This window comes from Puntigrus tetrazona, chromosome 8 (genome assembly GCF_018831695.1).
Source record: "Puntigrus tetrazona isolate hp1 chromosome 8, ASM1883169v1, whole genome shotgun sequence".
Taxonomy (NCBI): Eukaryota; Metazoa; Chordata; class Actinopteri; order Cypriniformes; family Cyprinidae; genus Puntigrus; species Puntigrus tetrazona.
This window is the reverse complement of record NC_056706.1, coordinates 5,762,115-5,781,772: the sequence shown is the minus strand read 5'-3', so window position 1 is coordinate 5,781,772 and position 19,658 is coordinate 5,762,115. Positions and strand designations below refer to the sequence as shown.

Below are 19,658 nucleotides of genomic sequence, written 5' to 3'. Positions count from 1 at the left end.
CAGTAAATCAAAATACGTTGATTGTAATCATATGTTTGACATTGGTTTTTGTTTCTGCAGTGAATTGGAGCGTCTCAGTACTTTGGTTGGCAGGCCGTCAGAGAGTCATCCCTTACACAACAGTGGACTGCTCAGTTTAGACCCCGTTCAGGACAAAACACCTCTCTACAGCCAGCTGCTCCAGGCTTACAAATGGTCCAATAAAGTAAGTTGTTAGCATTTTGCTGATTCATATTGCATTATAGCCTTTATATGCAACGCACACAGGTGATTTAAAGGTAATGGAATGACATTTAAATGATGAATGTTTTAAATGGTCTGTTCAGACTAGAGCCATATGTCACTCCAGAAATATTAAATACTGAATGACGGAATAAAGGGTCACCTTGATGTGATCCAGGGTTTCTACAGTATTAGACAATGTTAATTTATTTTTTTTCCAGGCATTAAAAAAGGTGTATGTATTGTAAAAAGACAGTAAAAATGAAAAAAAAAGTGAAATAATGCTACATTTTGAAGGAACTGCTTTCTATTTTAATGTATTTGAAAATGCAATTTATTCCTGAGGTGTTGAAGCTAAATTTACATAATTCTCCAGAAATCATTATAATATGCTGATTTGCTGCTCATGAAATACGTTTTAGTAGTAGTAGTATTTATTTTTTTTTTGTTATAATTGTGATTGTTTTTAAAAAATTCTTCTAAATAAAACTCAGTGTTTTTTTTTTTTTTTGAAAAAATCTAAAACACTGGGCGGAAAATGTGTCCATTTAGAAAAAAAGCTATGATTGGGGGATTTAAGTCCTGAACGCATGGCAACTTCGAGCATGAAAGCTAGTGGAGGCTTGTTACTAATGAAAGACACCGCAAATGTTAAAATAAGATGTTTTCAAGATCAATAACCAGTGGGAAAATATCACAGACCTTTATGCTTAATGAATCGAACGGAGCAGAAATAATATTTACGATTAAAACTTGGCTTATCGCGCGGTCCTGTTCTTTAGTATGTAATCAAAGATGCATATTGTAGTTTCTTTGTGTTCTAAGTAGTGAGATATCGTCTAATTGAACAGATTTGTAGTATCATATAAGGTATATTTTGTATTCGCAACATTGCATTGGTTTGTCTTCGTTTAGTTGCTTGACATCCATTCACAAATTCCAGACGAACGCTGAGACTTTCACGTCATCGCAGGCATCAGACTCAGCTGAGACATGGAATTGAATATCATCTTGCGGCTAATAATACTTTAATACTATAATCAAGAGGAAGCAGGTCTGCAGTTTGAGGATCTAATTCGCAGAGCATCAATGAGATGCATCATAGCTTGTATCCGTTTGAAATGTAAAAAAGCTCGACAAGTCCGTCTGCTTAATTCGACAGAAAATAGAGTCGTGTTACTTCTCGCCTGGTAAATCTTCTTTTGTTCCTGAAAAAGCTGTAAAATTACGTTCTCTTTGGATCAAGGTCCTCAAACGAATCCTCTCCACAGAACGCGCACCACGTCTTGCCAGAAGAGCACACACTTGAGATTCAATAGATGTGGGTGTTCTCACAGCAGAACCAACATTTGCTCAATATCCATTACGTCTGAGTGCTTTGACTTCTTTTGATCTTGAGTAGGTCTTCTGTCCTAAGTGTTATTGAACAAGATTTGCTATTCTTACTGTAAATGCAATTTCGCAGGATGCCTGCGCTCCGTTCTTGAGTTCTTTGATGCTTCGCCCTTAGGTGATGCAGGTAGCATTATGATAGACCAGAAGACAAGCTCCGTATTTGTTGGGTTTTTTTATAAACGTAACACAAAGCAGTGGTTTGAGTCTTAATTTGAGGTTTAAGTAACGGGTTATTGAAGGGTGAAGAATGTTTTGCTGTAGCAGATTACCTGTTCAGGTGTCCTGTATGAATTGGTGAATGTGTGGCAGGTTTTTTGGTGCAGAATAACTGAGGTTAAAGTGCTCGATCAAGAGCAGCTACTCATCATTGCCCTCTGCACGCTGTTTGCTTAATAGTAGGTGTACACGGGTCAGTTTCCTCAAGCAAAATCAGATCTTTCAGCTTTGCTATTGCACAGAAAAGCTCTTGAAACATCACTGGTAGGTGTCATTCAAGTACTTTTTTTGGTTTACTTTTTTTTTTTTTTTTTTTTTTTTTTTTTTTTTTTTTTGGTCATATTAAATTGCTTCCAAATGTTTCATGCCTCTTCTTGCCCAGAGATGTTGTACTGACACTTTAATTCCTTTTGTGCATCCTTTTGTGCATCCTTTTCTAGGTTTTTTCTTTTTTAATTTTAATGGAATGCACAATTGTAATATGATACTGGTTATTTATTTATTAATAATTTTATCATTAGCACCATATTGGTTGGTTATTTATTTATTTATTTATTGTGAATCGATATTCAGCAAATAGACCTACGTATTATATATATATATTTAAATTTTATGCATAATTGTCGTATTGATATTAGTGCTGGGCAGTGATTAATCATGAATTTGTGAACGTATGTGTGTACTGTGAATAATATTAATAATAACAACAATAATAATGTGTGTGTAATATATATAATATATAATAATATATATATGTGTATATATATATATATATATATATATATATATATATATATATATATATATATATATATATATATATATATATATATATATATATATATATATATATATATATATATATATATATATATATATATATATACACATCCATATATATATATTTGTACATAAACATGGTTTATATAAAATATATTTCTATATAAAATTATAAGATGCAAATAAATATGCACAGTACACACACATACAGTTAAAAAAATCTCTTATTTTTATTAATCTCTAATTTTTATTAATTATCTCTCTCTCTCTCTCTCTCTCTCTCTCTCTCTCTCTCTATATATATATATATATATATATATATATATATATATATATAAAACTAAAACACTAAATTATTAAAAATTCCAGTTAAACTGAAAAATTATTAAAATACAAATGAACAATCATAACAGTATCTCAGTTAAGTTTAAATAACACTGCCTGTGTTCCTCCACTTTTTTTTTATTCTGTTTGTTGCCACTAGTGGTTTAGAAATGACCTGCTTCACCTTTAACAACAAAAAATATGTTAGTTTAGTTTAAAATTAAGTGGTGCATTGCACAGTACAACCTAGGAGTCAAATCACGTTTTTGTATAGCGTTTCATACAGTATAGATTGTTTCGAAGCAGCTTTACAGTAATAAACAGAAAGAATTACTGAATCAATGATGCATACTTCATCGATCGCAAGATTTTGTTTAAGGAAGTAAATTGGCTCAAATTTGGTTTCATGTTGACTTTCGAAGTCAAAACTTTCAGGGGTTTTTTTTTCCAGTTTGAAAAGTTTCATTAAAACGGTTTCATTAAAGCGAGGCAGTACTGCATCAGCTTCTGCCCTCTGGGTGGTAGGCCAGCTGTTTTCCCACACTCTGAGGGCTGGAGCGTTACAGCAGGATTAGGTGCGTCTGGGCTGAACGGTGTGCGGGCAAACACGGGCGTGAGGCCAAACCAAGCTTTTCTGCAGAAGTATTGATGCTTCCGCGCTGTCTGCACCTCCGCCCCACTGTAAATACAATCGATGCGGACGTTTCCGCCATGCAAAAAAACCCCGATTAATGCACTTGCTGCTTTTAGTATGTCTGTTTTTGTCACCTTTGAATTGGTTTCCGGTGGCCCGTCAACCTGCGGTGTGGACAATATCAGTTGGTATTTAGGAATAGATGGTTTCTTTTAATTATGATCATTGAGAAACATTTAAGGAGTTACGCCATGAATAGTCATCATTTTTTTATTTTTTAGAAATTAAGAATAGGGAAAACAAACTACATTATAACAAGCAAAAGAATATCAAATCAATTTTTTCTTTCTTAAAGAAATTTTTTATTATATATATATATATATATATATATATATATATATATATATATATATATATATATATATATATATATATATAAATAATGTCTCCAACTGACCCCAAGACACTTGAGTTTTAGTATATTATGGATACAAATATAGCATAATATTTGTATGTGAGTGAGATTTCATCCTGGCATATTTATAATAATATATGTTTCGCAGTTTTGTCTTTGCCAAAGACCGTCTTAAAATTATGCTAATTGGATTTTTGGTGAGTATGTAATCTGTTCAAATGCTACAGTCTGTTAAAGTTGGTTCAGTCGGATTTGAGAGTGAATAGATCAAGAGTTAATTAAAGTGAAACATGTTTTGCCTTTGGCTACTAGCTGTCACTCACCCTCATTATGTCCTGATGTGTTTTGTCTCAGGAATCTCAAGGTCCACTTCTTCCTGAGGCCTTAGGTTTTTAAGTAAGAGGCGTTTCACGTTAGAAAATATCAAGTACAAAATAAAGCAGGGAAACTAAAAACAACGAACAAACTTTTTTGCAAGATCACTTGACCGGCTTTTGTCACCAAGTATCGGACCGCATTGGTATTGCTACACAAGTCTTAAGTCTTCATGCCTCATAGGACCTTCTTGACTGTGTTGCAGACTCTTTTAAGATGGTTTAATAACTGTTTAATTGTATTTAAGACATGGTTGTGCTCTTTCAATACAACAGAGATGTCAGGGCGCACAGAGAGACGTTTAAGCACCTGCTTATCCCTGTATCAGTGCACAGTTAAGACCTCAAGCTGTTGTTCTGTCATCTATAAATACTAGAGCTCCCCTAGTGCCAGCAGACCCGGGGCTGCCAGGAGCACATGAATTATGTGACATTCCAGACTTTTTTTGCAGAAATGTTTCATGACTTAATCTGTGTTTGCACAGAGAGTTTGTTTTTGTGTCTCAGGGGTTAAAATTTGGGGAGAGCGAAAGTGCACCCGTTGGCTTGGTTCTGTAAAAATTCTTTCTTCATAGAATTTCGAACATTAAAGAAACATTAGACGCATTTAAATCACATTTATTTATTCACCTTTATGATGTTGTGATCCTATATTATTATTTTAAAGACCAAAAAGGAACATAAACACAGTCCATATGATTTGACATTAAAAAATATATGGAATCATGTGGTCTGTTTCTTATGGTGTATTTAAGATGATTTTTAACTAATTTTTTTAATTATTACATTTTCAGGGTAAACTAAATGTAAAAACACATCTAATCTTAATGTTGTTGTTTTTTATTTTATGTAATTGCTAATGTACTAAATGATTTATTCTTATAAGTCTATTTTATCTATTAAAGTTATTTAATTTTTCTCTTTATATATATATATATATATATATATATATATATATATATATATATATATATATATATATATATATATTAGTAAAGTGCATAAGAAAATGAATAATTCACCTTTAAGCAAGTTCAAGTGAGGAAAAGAAATCTGGTTATTTTTGGTCTCTGCTCACCATATTTTTCCACTATTTATTAGATTACAAGTAACAATATGCAAATGCACTTCCCATTTAATGAAGGCAAAGCCTCAGGAAGGAGGAGACCTTGAGATTTCTGGAGCCAAACGCATCAGGAAATAAGTGGTTGTGAGTGACAGCTAGTAACCAAGGGCTCAACATGTTTCCCTTTAATTGTCTTTCACATAACATGTTCACATGCATCGTGAGTGCGTATGAACTTTGGGAGTAAAATGACTTTCACAAGGTCACTTTGCCAGCGGCGCTCCGATATTCTTCTTCTTAAGTGACCGACTTGCACAACTCAACAACTAATGAGATCAAAAGATTAAGAAGCAGAAATTAGCTCCACTTGTGTGAAATTTCTAACATTGTAATTCACTTATGTATTAAAGGAAAATCTCTATTCTTTGGACAATGAACCTTTACATAAGCACTCTCTTCAATCAGACAGATTGGATCTGATCTCAAAGAAATTCCACATTTGACTTCGCTCTAAAACATGGAGGGAATTCAAATCACATTCATACAGTTGAGCCAGCTCAGACAGCGCTAAGACTCCTGATGAGCTACAGGAACAGTCGATTTTATATTTTATTTCATTCCTGCAGCATTATATCCACTAGAGCTGTCATGATACCAACCTTACTAATTCATGCCAGTTGCAGTAAAATTTTATGACTTGCATTGCCTATTTACTTGCATATTTAGTTAGTTACTATGCAGAGCAAACCAAAAAGAAATGATATAGAAATAAGTTAAAATAAGTTAAATCACTAAACAAAAATTCAAAGGAATAGTTGTAAATTGGCATTATTTTCTGACCCTCGTTTTGTTCCAATCCGGCTTTATTTTCTTTTTTCCAGTGAAACTTGATATTTTGAACAGTGCAACTTTATTGTGTTTTTTTATGAGTACTGACATTTAGTTTTTCTTTTCCCATTTTTTTAGAACAATAAGTAAATGATTAAATTACAAACAAACCTTAATGAAAATAATTAATAGCTTAGTTCAGCCAAAAATTAACTTTTGTTCCAAACATGCATGATTTAGTTTTTTCAGTGAAGCACAGTATTTTGAACAATGTTAGGTTTTTGGGGAGGGTTTTTTCAATACCAGTAGAAATGTTTGTGTTCCTGCACAATGAATGAATGAATAATTGAATGAATAAATAAATGTATTTAAAATAGTTCTTAAATTCTGTCATCATTTGATTTGTTGTTCCAAACCTGCATGATTTTCTGTTTTCAGGCAAACACAATATTACACAATAGTATTAAGGAAACTTAATACTATTTCCTTAATACTATTAAGTTTCCTTAATACTATGAGAGTCAATAGGATCCAATGTTGTGAGGAATTACAACATTCTTCAAAAATAACTTTTGAAAAAAGTCAGTGTAGGTTTGTAACATCATCAAGGTGATTGCAGGGGTTTTATTTTATCCTTTGAACGCTTTATGCAAAATGAAATGCTTTTAGTCACAGCTGAACATGTGACATGCAACATAACCATTGTTGTTACACATCAGTAAAGTCACTTGTAATACCAAATAGGAAAAAAAATGTAAAAGGTTGTTTTGGGAACACCTCTCTTCTGATTTGTAATTCATTTTTATTTTTTTTTACATACATTAATATGAATATTATTTAAAGTATCTACTATGTCTTAATAAACTAAAGTTCTTTTAACCTTCATGCATTCAAACCATCTAGATTTTAGTAAGTTGCCACTATAAGCTAGGTGTCTAACAGCTATATCATAACTCAATCCCTTGTGTCAGGGTTTATATTATGGATATTTATATATAAGCCTACAAGGTTTTTTTTTTTTTCTCTTTTTTGCCCTGAAACTAATCAACAGAATGCTGTGAATGTTGCGGAGGCTCGTGGGTTTTCACATCGTACAATGTCCTTAAAGCGTGCAGCTGGTTAGGCGCTTTAATCATGTCTTGAACGAAGCTGTCAGAAGAAACAAATGGCAGGCCTCAAACCCGGAGCCCACAATAAGATCAGAGAGCAGCGGACTTGCCATCACAACATGTTTCAGCCCCGCAGTTAATGATGGAGCATGTGTCTGCCAATTGCCGTGCCAGGAAGGACTAATAGCCTGGTCAGTCTTAAAGATCAGCGTGGCGCGAAGGGACGAAAAAGGGTGAAAAAGAACGAGAAACAACTAAGAGGGGCCGGAAAAAAACAGCGACCTTTTGAAAATGCACTGCTCTGAGAAAAATGTTTGATGTTGTAACTTTAGCCAGCTTGGATTCCTTATTAGTTCCAAGACAAGGGAGTGTAAAGTTGAAAGAACAGTGGTCTCTGCTCGCCTCGGCCTGCTAATTCCTCATTAAAAGAGCAAGGGACAAGCGAGAACCTTTGATTTTTTTTTTTTTCCAGTGCTTGCTATTCATATGAGTGAATGTTCATTTAAATTGTTTGTTTAGAAGTCTGTGGGGACGATATATATTTGTAAAGTTTCTGGTTGATGTTAAAATTTGATGTACTCTTGATGATAATAATGATATTTCTTTGTAGGGTTTAGCCTAATTGCTAAAACACGCTTGTTTCTCGGTTTGATGGTAATATAGAAATATTTGCTCCATTTTCTAAACAGTCCAAGCATTTTAAATTTAATTTGAATTAATACATGAATTGGAAAAATATCTATCCTTCAAGCTTCGGTGCATAGAATTTATTTTTTGTCTTAGAATCACATGCAGCAACCGTGACATTATTCCTACAATAACATAACATTACTTTTATTATCATTTCAGAATTTTTACCAACAAAATGATTTCATTTTCCAAATGTTTTGTATTTTTCCCCCCTTCTTTAACAGCTACACAGTAAACATGTACCATTCAAGGAAAAGTCAGACTGTATGGGTAGAATGTATTCATGAAAAAGAAAAATGAAACTGTCTGTATCTTCTAAAATCGAGCTTCATCACTATCTTTCAATTGATTGGTGTCTAAGAAAGTACTTTATCCCAAAATTCCTAATCTAACTGTTAAATGTTAACATTTTTGATTTATCAGTATAGTCTATATTATTTCACTCATAATAGCTTTTAACTGACAATTCTGGTTTTACTTTACAAATAAAGTTTGTTGTCAGTGACCCCAAACTGTGCGATTTTGCCGTCTTTTGTACCTGAACGTGGCCACGAATGAGATTTCAGAGCTTTGACTAAAAGTAAGATTATTACTGATTAACAGAAGTTTGATCTTCTCCTCACATTGAGCTGTCATTTGACTTCAGAAGTCCTCTGAACTACATTTATGGTAGTTCCATCTAAATAAATAAAAGTGTGTGTGTGTATGTGTGTGTATATATATATATATATATATATATATATATATATATATATATATATATATATATATATATATATATATATATATATATATATATATATATATATATATATGTATATATGTATATATATATATATATATATATATATATATATATATATATATATATATATATGTATATATATATATATATATATATGTATATATATATATGTATATATATATATATATGTATATATATATATATATATATATATATATGTATATATATATATATATATATATATATATATATATATATATATATGTATATGTATATGTATATATATGTATATGTATATATATGTATATATATATATATATATATATATGTATATGTATATATTATATATATGTATATATATATGTATATAATTTTTATTACATTATTTTTATTTATTACAATACAGCAGCATTTTGTGTTTGGGCAAACTGTTCCTTTAAAACTGTTTTGAAATCACATGTCTCTTTCCTTATTCAATCACTGCCTGTAGAAACTTGTTTAAATCCAAATGGGTTTCCTGCATGGAGTATGTCTCATCTCATTTGCGTTACCCATAACCCTGATTTATGAGAACCAGGCATAGAAAATACCCTAGACCTTGTGATCCCTGGCTGATATTTAAAAATTAATTAACCCCCTGACTGCAGCATTGCTGTCTCTTCCTCTCTCTGCCCGTCAATCTCTCTCTTTCCCTCTTCCAGCTTCCCAGTCTTGAGGTGTCTGTTTTCCATCTCTCATTGCATGGGGATTAATATCTTAATTATCGCTTGTGACTAAATATTTTCAATGAGCCCGTAGATTATGCATATGGATGTAACAGCCTCTATGTAATATTTTCAGCTGCTGCTGTGTCTTGATTATTCATTTTATCAGTTTATTCAAGATACAGATGAGCTGTTGTTATTAGATGCAGCGCTATAGGTTGCATATACATTAATTTGCACTCTCTGATTTGCATTTAGCAAACATTTTATCCTAAGAAACTAGAAAGAACCCATAAGCAATGTTATCTGACATCCCTCCGTTTCGAAACGACACACAATTTTTATTTTTTTTGCTTCGCAACTGGCTATAGCTTTTAGAATGCTGATTTGTAAATTCAATATTTTGGTAGAAGTTTTCCCAGAAGTCTGCCTCTTAAAAGCTAACAGAACTGCATTGAACAAATTGAGGTGATTTTATTTATTTATTTTTTTCCTCAAGGCTGTGTAAAGTTATGGTGGGATGTTAGATAAAGACGCACTCATACAAACAGTCATTTCATCATTTTTCGGTGCAGAGTTACAAGCGGCGAATGATCAAAGAGAGTTGTTTCAACTTGTACTTAGTATTCGTTACATGGTTTTGCCGTTCCCTCCTCGGCGAAGCTTCTTTGAATAGATATTGGATTTGATGGGCATGTGCAATTAGTTGCATGGAATAATGCAGGGACGTTTGCTTGCATAAGTACCAGTCCTCTAGGTCTGCTTATAGTATTAAATGCAAAAGCATCAGGAATGAGATGCACTGCAGTCGGAGTGTTGCGGAGATTTGGAAGATGATTGATGCCCTATCTTTATTAAAAAAAAAAAAATGAAGTGATTTTAAAATGTTTCGGGCAAAACACTTTACTTAAAGTATCATAGTAAGCATATAGCACTTATGATATCGTACAGTAAGCATATAGTATCATAATTCATTTACAATTACTTTGTGCATGTCCCCAATTTATGGCCTCACTTTTTAATGGAATAATATATTAAAGCGCTTGATCAATATATTGCTTGCATTGAGGTTATACACATTAGACACGCTCATAGCGTTGAGGTAAAGTTTTTCTAAAGGTTTCCTTGGAATGCATTCGTGTTTTCGAATGGTCTTATTTAAAGCAGAGTGTGTAACATCTTGGATTGGATTATAGCATGATAATGTGTTATAGCAGAGCGCAATGGTTTTTCTGTGCTTCTGTGATTGCGTCTGCTTCTAGTGAAAGAGGCTGTCTTGTTTTGTTCCATTTGACGGTGACATTGATTGTGTGTGCTTGTCCCGTGCATCCTCTCACAAGTCAGATTCTGACCCCTCGCTTTAATCTTCAACTGCCCCAATGAGATGACACTCTCAGCTGCCTTACAGCATTCTGGGTAATGCCCATCTTGTCCTCTGAGTCTCTCTCTCTCTCTCATACTCATCCTCTGCTGTCCTCCACGTCTTTGGTCCTTTGCCTCAGTGTTATTTTTCACTGTTCCTCTTTCTTCCTAAACAAGGCTTCATCTTGTAGATGTTGCTTTGGGTTCCTCTAATTGACACAAGTAGATAGGAAATAATGGGCAGCATACTTTCAGTATCTAAATGTTTTTCAGCCTTTTGGCAGTATTCAGTAAAAATTTGGACTGTATAGTATAATAATATAATGTATTGTAAAGTGTCTAATCCATTATGATTATTCATAATGTACATGTATGTGTATGTATAAATGTTTTTAACATATAGACATATTTTTCTTAAATGAGGATGTAATTTAATTGTTTGACAGCACAGATTTTTATAGAATTATTCATTAATTGAGTTGATATATTTGATTTCATATTAACTCCACAATGGTGTGTTTAGCATTGTGTTAAGTCTATTTGTTTGTTTTTTCATATAAAATGCAATATTATAATTAAAATGTAGAATTCTCACTTTTCTGAGTAATTCATATTAATTCATTAGAACTGACTGTTTGAATTGCACATAATTGAATTGAACTCACTAGCTCCACTTCCAGCTATCTTATCACAAATATTACAAACATTCAGTTGCCCGGTCACAATGAAGAATATTACCAAACTACACAATTACCAGGGGCTTATTTTCAGATGTTTGATGTGGATGTTTTTAATGCACCAAATCTCTCAAGCCACTTGACATTCAAAGGCGCCTGAGCCATCTTGACAGCATCTATCTGTGTTTTATTTTTTTTCTTACCTTGTTATGTAGGCTTTTTATTTATTAGCAAGGGCTTTTTATACAGCTGGAGCCCAGCTTCCCACCATACATGCTACGCTCATGCAAGATCTGGCCCTTACCAAGTCGGCTCATTAGCTGCGAAAAGGAGATTCAGTTAATTAAAGTAATTCCCCGTTAACACAGCTGCTTTGGTCAGCCAAATTAAACAGGGGGAGTGCTGCGCCGTCTGCTTCTCACTCAGCGAACGTCGCTCCGCTGCCTCGGAACATGGCTAATTAGCTCAATAGGAGGAATATTTTAATAGCAATTAATGAGGCACAGGCCTATGCGAGCTCTAATTTAAGAGCCCGGTTTGTCTAGGGGTGCATGCTGATGAATTCTGAAGCCTGATGAGATCGCTTTTGTCGCCGCTTGTGTTACGATCAGCCTTGCTCGCTACCAGCGTGTTGCTCGTTGACTATTGATTTTCTTGAGATGTCCCAGCAAGCTGACTGCCCAGAGCAGCGGTGCTGGAGAAGATACTTTGAAGGCGCAGTTCGTCAAGCAATAAGTTGCTTGTTTGTAAAAGTAGTTGGTTTACAATCAAGTAAGCCTTTTGTTGAAGTTGGAGTTTCTCAATAGGCCAATGGAAATCCATTTCCTAATGTTTAAAGGGGTCATATGATGCCATTTTAAGTTTTCTTTTCTCTTTGGAGCGTGTTAGTGCACTTTTAGTTGCATTTTTATTCAATTATATAAGCAGACTACTTTTTAAAGTAATTGTTACACATTAATAATTAAATAATTATTGTTAATTATTCAAAGTAGGTCTAAAATAGCTTCAAAACATAAGTAAAATTGTAATAAAGAGGGAAAAACCGTTACAAGTGACAAAGAAAAAGCACTTTCAGTGTCTAGAAGTGCAAAGTATCAAATCTTTACAGACAATCATAGTTATGGGTTTATTATAGAGTTATTACTGATGAGATCATAGACTCTGGCTGTTTTAATAGACTGTTTCACATTAATGCACAGATTTATTCCACATATTTTAATTTTTTTTTTTTTTTCTGCTCTGAAATAAAAGTTGATCCAAGTGCATTTAACTGCTCCATCGGCTTTAGGACAAACAAAGACAAAGCGCATGTGAAAGTCTGTCAGCATGTGAGCTTTGTGCATCTAATACATACTGCATTGCAATTTGCAAAAGTAAAAAAAAAAAAAATAGTAATAGACGTTAATAACAGCAAGTGGAAGTCAAGTAATGCACATTTGCCTCTGTGCAATGATGACCGGTTAGTTTCTTAAGTGCACACACATTCCATATGCTGGGAAAGTTTTGAAATGGAGAGTGCGTTTGAATATTTGTCACGTCATGGGCTATAATCGATTATGATCTATTCGATTATCGATGCAGAATCATCCACGTCCTCATCACGATGCAATGATTCGTTTGGACGCCTCTAGTCCACACCCCTCTAAAATGGCTAGTTTAAACACACCCCCTCTTTTCTACATCACAGAGTGGGTTTATTTTATTACACTGCCCAAATGTTTACGCAAAGAAAGAAGGTGGGACTATAATTCTCGCTGTAGTGTTGTTGCTGGCGCCATTTTCTGGAGAAGCTGTGTTTTGTTGGGATCTATGTCCCCACTGGATGCAACCAATGCTTTAATTGTAATGTGTTTCGGTGTCATTGTGCCAGGATACGGTATCACACTGTGGTAAGAGGCGTAACATTTCCGCCACACGTTTGAGGTATTCAGCCAATCACAACACAGTAATGCACAGTACGTTTTTTTTTGGTTAAGCATGCAGGATGATTTCCGGTCCAGAGTTCTGTCACGTCTGTTAACATCTGTCCTGACTTGAGTGACAGAGTGTTACACCTGAGCGTTCTGGGTAGCGGACACCTTTCACTTGGTTTCATCACATGAGAAGAAGAGCTATTGACAGGCTTCTGCGATACTCCGACTTCAAAGGCAAAGATATTACACGCGCCATGCTACGTTCAACATAGTAAGACAGGAGGCGAGGGGGAGGAGGTGGGCAGCAGACGAGGAGGAACACAAGGAAAACGTGATGGAGTACTATATGCAAGCAACTGTGCTTTCTCCCAGAAGAGCAGATTGTTGACAAGATTGGAACTGTGCTTTGGGTAAACAATTCATAAAAGCCCAATTAGGCTGTGATGATTTCGTTTTACAGTTTTTGCTGTTCTTTGTAAAGCTGCTGAAGATTCTCTGGACACTCATGTTCAGAGTTTCTGAATTCGGGGCTTAAATACAGTCACCGTGTGTTTCAAATTTGACCCATTGGCCATTAAACTCTGAATAGATGCAGATGCGTTTGTGGACCTGTTATGCCACAGTAAACGTTTATTATTTTACTTTTTTGCATTTATAATAGACCTTACACATCAGAGAAACAAGTTTGTCTTTGAACTTCCATTTTTGCAATAACGGTATCATCGTTGTTGAATGGTAAATGGCTGTTGAAGTGAATTTCCTTATTCCAGTTCTCATCGAAACACGTTTTAACAAATGTCATTAGGAAAGGAATTATTTAAAACAAGTGGTTCATTCATAAATTATGACTTTACCTTCACTTCACAGAAATACACTCATCTTCTGCCTTCCATTTGTATCACTGAAAAGGGGCGGAGCTACATACTAGATTCTGTTTTATTCATACTTTTGTTTGACAAGAAATGTATCAAAGTGACAGTAACAACATTTATCACAAACAATTTCGACTTCTAAATTATGCCTAATTTTCTTTTAGTTTAAAAAAAAAAAAAAATCAAAAATGGTTTGATCACCAAATCTGTGTATTAGAAAGTTTTTGAAGGATTGTGACCATGAAGACGAGTAGATATTTCAGCTCTGCCATCATAATACAAAATTATAAATGATGTAATAAATATATTTAAAATGTTGCTATGTATTCCAAATAAAGACCAAATAAATTGAATTTAATAAGCAGAATGCGTATTAATTTTACAACCCTAGTATCTTAATGTGTGCTTTTCTTTCTGTAGTTACAGTACCATGCAGGTCTGGCCTCCAGTCTTCTAAACCAACAGTCACTCAAACGCTCAGCCAATCAGATGGGAACATCTGCCAAAAGAAGACCCAAAGTCCAGCCCAGCACACTCGCCCTTCCAACACAGTGAGTATGGGGTCATATTTTAGCAGTATCTCTTCACCAGAGTATTACCCTTTTCACAGTGAAACCAGTTTAGTTGTCTAGTAAATGTACCACATATGGACTTGATTCTCATGTACAACATAGATGTAGGACTAAACAAGCGCAACAGAAGGCCTACATTCATGAAAACTGAAGTCAGCAGCATCTGCTTGTCCATCAACAGCAGGTCAGAGGTGACCATTGATTCTCTTCCTCTCTATTGGTTCATCTAATTACAGTGACCGAGTAGAATAACTCATTGTCTCTGTGGTGTCACTGGGGTCTTAGACCGTACGCTTTAATAATAAAGCACTGAGAGTGAGATTCGGTGAACAGAGAGGAGAAGAGAGCTTGGACTCTGGAGGGAAGATGAAAGACGGATGGAGAATGAGCAGAAAATAAGTATGAAGGACTGATAGAAGAGACGAGAGTGGAGCCCAGGTGGTCTGTGCCCCTCTGAAAAGCCCACTGATGGGATACCACTCCTGTTTCTCCTCGCAAATGCGCTCTTTTTAATCTGATTTTGTTTATTTTCTTTCCAAGGTCCTTCAAAGTGATTGTTCATTTATTTCAAGTTGTAGTGCTCTCCTTTGCTCTGATGCCTGTCTGGGTGCTCGTAGCGCTATGTGTTGTCCGATGCTGAAGGACAAGGAGAAGAAACGGTGTAATGTACTTTTGGACATAGTGGATGTGTAATTTACTGTCCAAAATCGTTCCCTATATAGTTTTGACTAAATGCTATATAATATCAGAAATTATATTAATTGGATTTGGGTTCAAAAACGTAACTGTAAAGTTACAGTTACGTTTTTGAACCCAAATCCAATTAGTTTACATAAACCAGCGCTATTTTGCCAAGTTTTCCAAGCTCTAAGTAAAAAAAACTGAGGGAAGGAAATTTATTCAATTTGGAAATTGTTGTACATTTTATTAGTCAACTTATATTATTACTTAACTCAATCCCAAGAGTTCTATCTTTCTTGATTTAATCAAATGCAGTATCTGGGAGGATTGTGAACTGAGGAAATAAAAGTTTGGAGAATGATTCACAAATACACATTTTTCACCTGAAGATTGACAAACGGTTTTAGAGATTTTGGTCTTTCCAAAATTTTACACTACTGTTCAAAAGTTGGAATTCAGGTTTGTTTTTGAAAGACCTCTCTTATGCTCAACAAGTCTGCATTTCTTTGATTGACTGAAAATACAGTAAAAACAGTAATATTGTGAAATATTATTGCTGTTGATTTCTATGAGTTATTTATTCCTGTCACGGAAAATCTGTATTTTCAGTAGCCAGTAATCCAGTTTTCAATGTCACAAGATCCTTCCGATAATCATTCTTATGTGTAATCAAACAGCAATTTTTAAAAAGAGTTTTTGTAACATGTTTTGTAAGTGCCTTAATGAAACTATTGATCAGTGGAATGCATCCGTGAAGAATAAACATGTTAATTTCTTGAAAATCAAATAAATAAATGACCAAACTCTTGAACAGTAATGTAAATTGAACTTTGACAGGAAATAGCTGCCCCTGACATTGCCAAAGTTGCCGTAGTGCCGTGAGCTGTTATTAAACTTGAACTTTTGGTTCACTTTTAGCCCACTATGTGGAGTGCACTATTAAGTGAATAGTAACTGAGAGAGTGATTTGTTTAGAAATAAATGTTTGAAAAGGCATTAAGTGGAAGTGATGGTTTTTCAAAATACCGCCTATGTGCCCATTAACCCGCAGTTTCAGTATAATGTCTGTACATGAAAAGACCTCTCCAAATGTCAGAACTGCTAGTGTCGATGCCACTGGTTCTGTTTTTGTTGCACCAGGTCACAAGCAGCAGCTCAAAAGACTGAATTTGATGGATTTGTTTTCATCCATCGACACAAAAAACATTAGCAGTACACTAAAGTAAGGTGCTCATGACAAATCAGCTTTTAAGCGACTGAGAGTGGCCTGAAGATGACTAGCCCATCAGTCTACAATGCACTGTGTATCTTTAATAGCACCGTGCTGTGCTGTTTTTTTTGGATGTTGGAGGATGTTGAACGGAGCAAGGTGAACAGAGACAGCGGCTCTTCTGTCAAACGTCATTGTCCTGATGAATTTGCCATTTCTAAAAGGAGCGGCGCATGAATTATGCAGCACAACCTTCATGCGCGTTTGCTTTTATGTTACTTTTTTTACGCGGCCGCGTTCTGATCGCATTCCCGTCCAACAGTGCTGCTTGCTTAAATGAGCGGTCCGACAGTACAAAGTAAGGCTGTCCCGAAACCAAAGTTTCTAAATGCATTTTAATAGATGTTTACAGCGTAAATAAATGATAATGTGATGAATTATTGCAGTTGGAACTGGCCTAGATTGAGCACGCCAACTAAATCGCAAGCAAAGGAATGGCCAGTTTTAGTGATTCAACTTTTATAATGATAAAAAGAAAACGAGCAGAGGCGTAAAGAACCTTCGAACCAATCAAATCAACAAATCGGAGGCTTTACCGATTCATTTATTCAATCGGTCTGTTATAATCACTCATACTGCCGTTAATGAACCAGCAGGAGTTGCTACAAAACGATTTGTTTTAAAATCACGGCATATTAAACTAGCCTGATAATTGCAGCCCAGAGGAGAGTCTGAATGATAGCTGGTCCCATCCTGCGCATTCATCGCAATATTAATCCTGTAAACAGAATTACACAGCATTTACTCATATAATCTGGCTCAAAGGGCTCGTGTCTGCGCTTGAACACTTTCCCACCAGCTAAGCAGACAGCAGTTATATGATATGATAAATGCCTAGATAAATGCTTTATGTAATCTGTTCATTTTGTGAACTGTTTGAATTTCGGGATGACCAAGGTAATGAAACTGCTAATCAGTGAGTTCCCGAATCATACTAGGATATATATATATATATATATATATATATATATACAGTGGCAAGAAAAAGTATGTGAACCTTTTGGAATTTCATGGTTTTCTGAATAAATTTGTCATAAAATTTTATCTGATCTTCATCTAATTCATTGGTATTGACAAACACATCTTTTTTGTCTTTATTGAACACAATCATTCAACATTCAAAATGGCAGTGAAAAAAGTAAGTCTTGAGTTAATGACCTCAAAACAGCTAATTGAACACACCTGGAGTCTTGTTAAGATAATAAGTTTGGAGGTGTGGACTACAGCTACTTTGACTGATAAAAACCCTCAAACCTTTGGAGTTTGCTCTGCACAAGAAGAACATGATTATGTGAGCCATGCCTCGCCAAAAAGAGCTTTCAGAGGACCTACGATCAAGAATTGTTGATTTACATGAAGCTGGCAAGGGTTACAAAGTTATTTCAAAGACTTTAGAAATTCACCAGTCTACAGTTAGGCAAACAATCTACGACAATTTGGGACTGTTTAAGTCACGAACACTCATCAATGAGGTAAAGAAACAACCCCGAATGACAGCCAAAGGTTTGCAGGCATCATTGGAACTTGCTAACATATCTGTTCATGAGTCTACAATACGTAAAACACTGAACAAGCAGGGTATCCACGGCAGACACCGCTGCTTAATGAACATTGCTGCATGCCTTAAGTTTACAAAAGAGCACATTGACACTCCACAGCGGTATTGGCAAAATGTTTTGTGGACTGATGAAACTAAGATTGAACTATTTGGAAAAAACACACAGCACTACATCTGGCGTAGAAAGGGCATGGCATATCGTCATGAAAACATCATCCCAACTGTAAAGTATGGTGGAGAAAGCATCATGATTTGGGCCTGCTTTGCTGCATCAGGGCCTGGCCAGCTTGCAATCATTGAGGGGAAGATGAATTCCCAAGTATATCAGACAATTCTTCAGGATAATGTGAGAATGTCTGTACATCAGCTGAAACTGTGTAGAAAGTGGGTGATGCAACAGAACAACGACCCAAAACACCGGAGCAAGTCCACAACAGATTGGCTTCAGAAAAACAAAACTTTTGGAGTGGCCCACCAGCTAGAGATGCTATGGATTGAGACAGCATGAGACGTCCAAAGAATATGACAGAGCTAAAGCAGTTCTGCCAGGAAGAATAAAATAGCCTAGGTCTGATCCACATACAGGAAGTGCCTGGTTGAGGTTTATGCTGCCAGGGGTCAACCAGTTCACTTTTTTTCCACTGCCATTTTGAATGTTGAATGATTGTGTTCAATAAAGACAAGAAAGATCAGACTTTTTTTGTGTTATTACTTTTAGACACATTGTGTTTGTCAATACCAATGAATTAGATGAAGATCAGATAAAATTTTATGACAAATTTATTCAGAAAACCATGAAATTCCAAAAGGTTCACATACTTTTTCTTGCCACTGTATATATATATATATATATATATATATATATATATATATATATATATATATATATATATATATATATATATATATATATTAAAAGTCACCCCACTCAGCTCAAGGTCACCTTTGTTTTGGCCTCTCGGGGCTTTCTGTTGCTTTTGAATCCTCAGGATATGAGACTGCCGCCCTCTTAGGATCAATGCAAGAGTGCTGTTGTCATTTTAGTGCCTTCTGCTCCCATCGGCCAGACAGGAAAAGCCACAGTTACCGAACCGAGACTAATTCACCAATCCACCCGCATGAGACCTGCAGATTTACTTTACATGTTACTATAATTAACAGCAGCTACGACCTGTGTCCGTCATACTCCGTCTCCATTCCTCCAATGTGCACATAGCATAGATTTCTAGTTTATTGTAAATCAGTTCATTT

General features: G+C 34.9%; 1 protein-coding gene across 2 annotated transcripts in view; it reads left to right on the top strand.

The window, feature by feature from the left end:
• med27 (mediator complex subunit 27) overlaps positions 1-19,658 on the top strand; it is a 46,751-nt gene that overhangs the window by 499 nt on the left and 26,594 nt on the right. For both annotated transcript variants that reach the window (XM_043247045.1, XM_043247044.1), the window contains exons 2-3: positions 61-205; positions 14,747-14,877. In XM_043247045.1, coding sequence (XP_043102980.1) covers positions 61-205; positions 14,747-14,877 — 276 coding nt within the window. The remainder of the gene's footprint in view (positions 1-60; positions 206-14,746; positions 14,878-19,658) is intronic.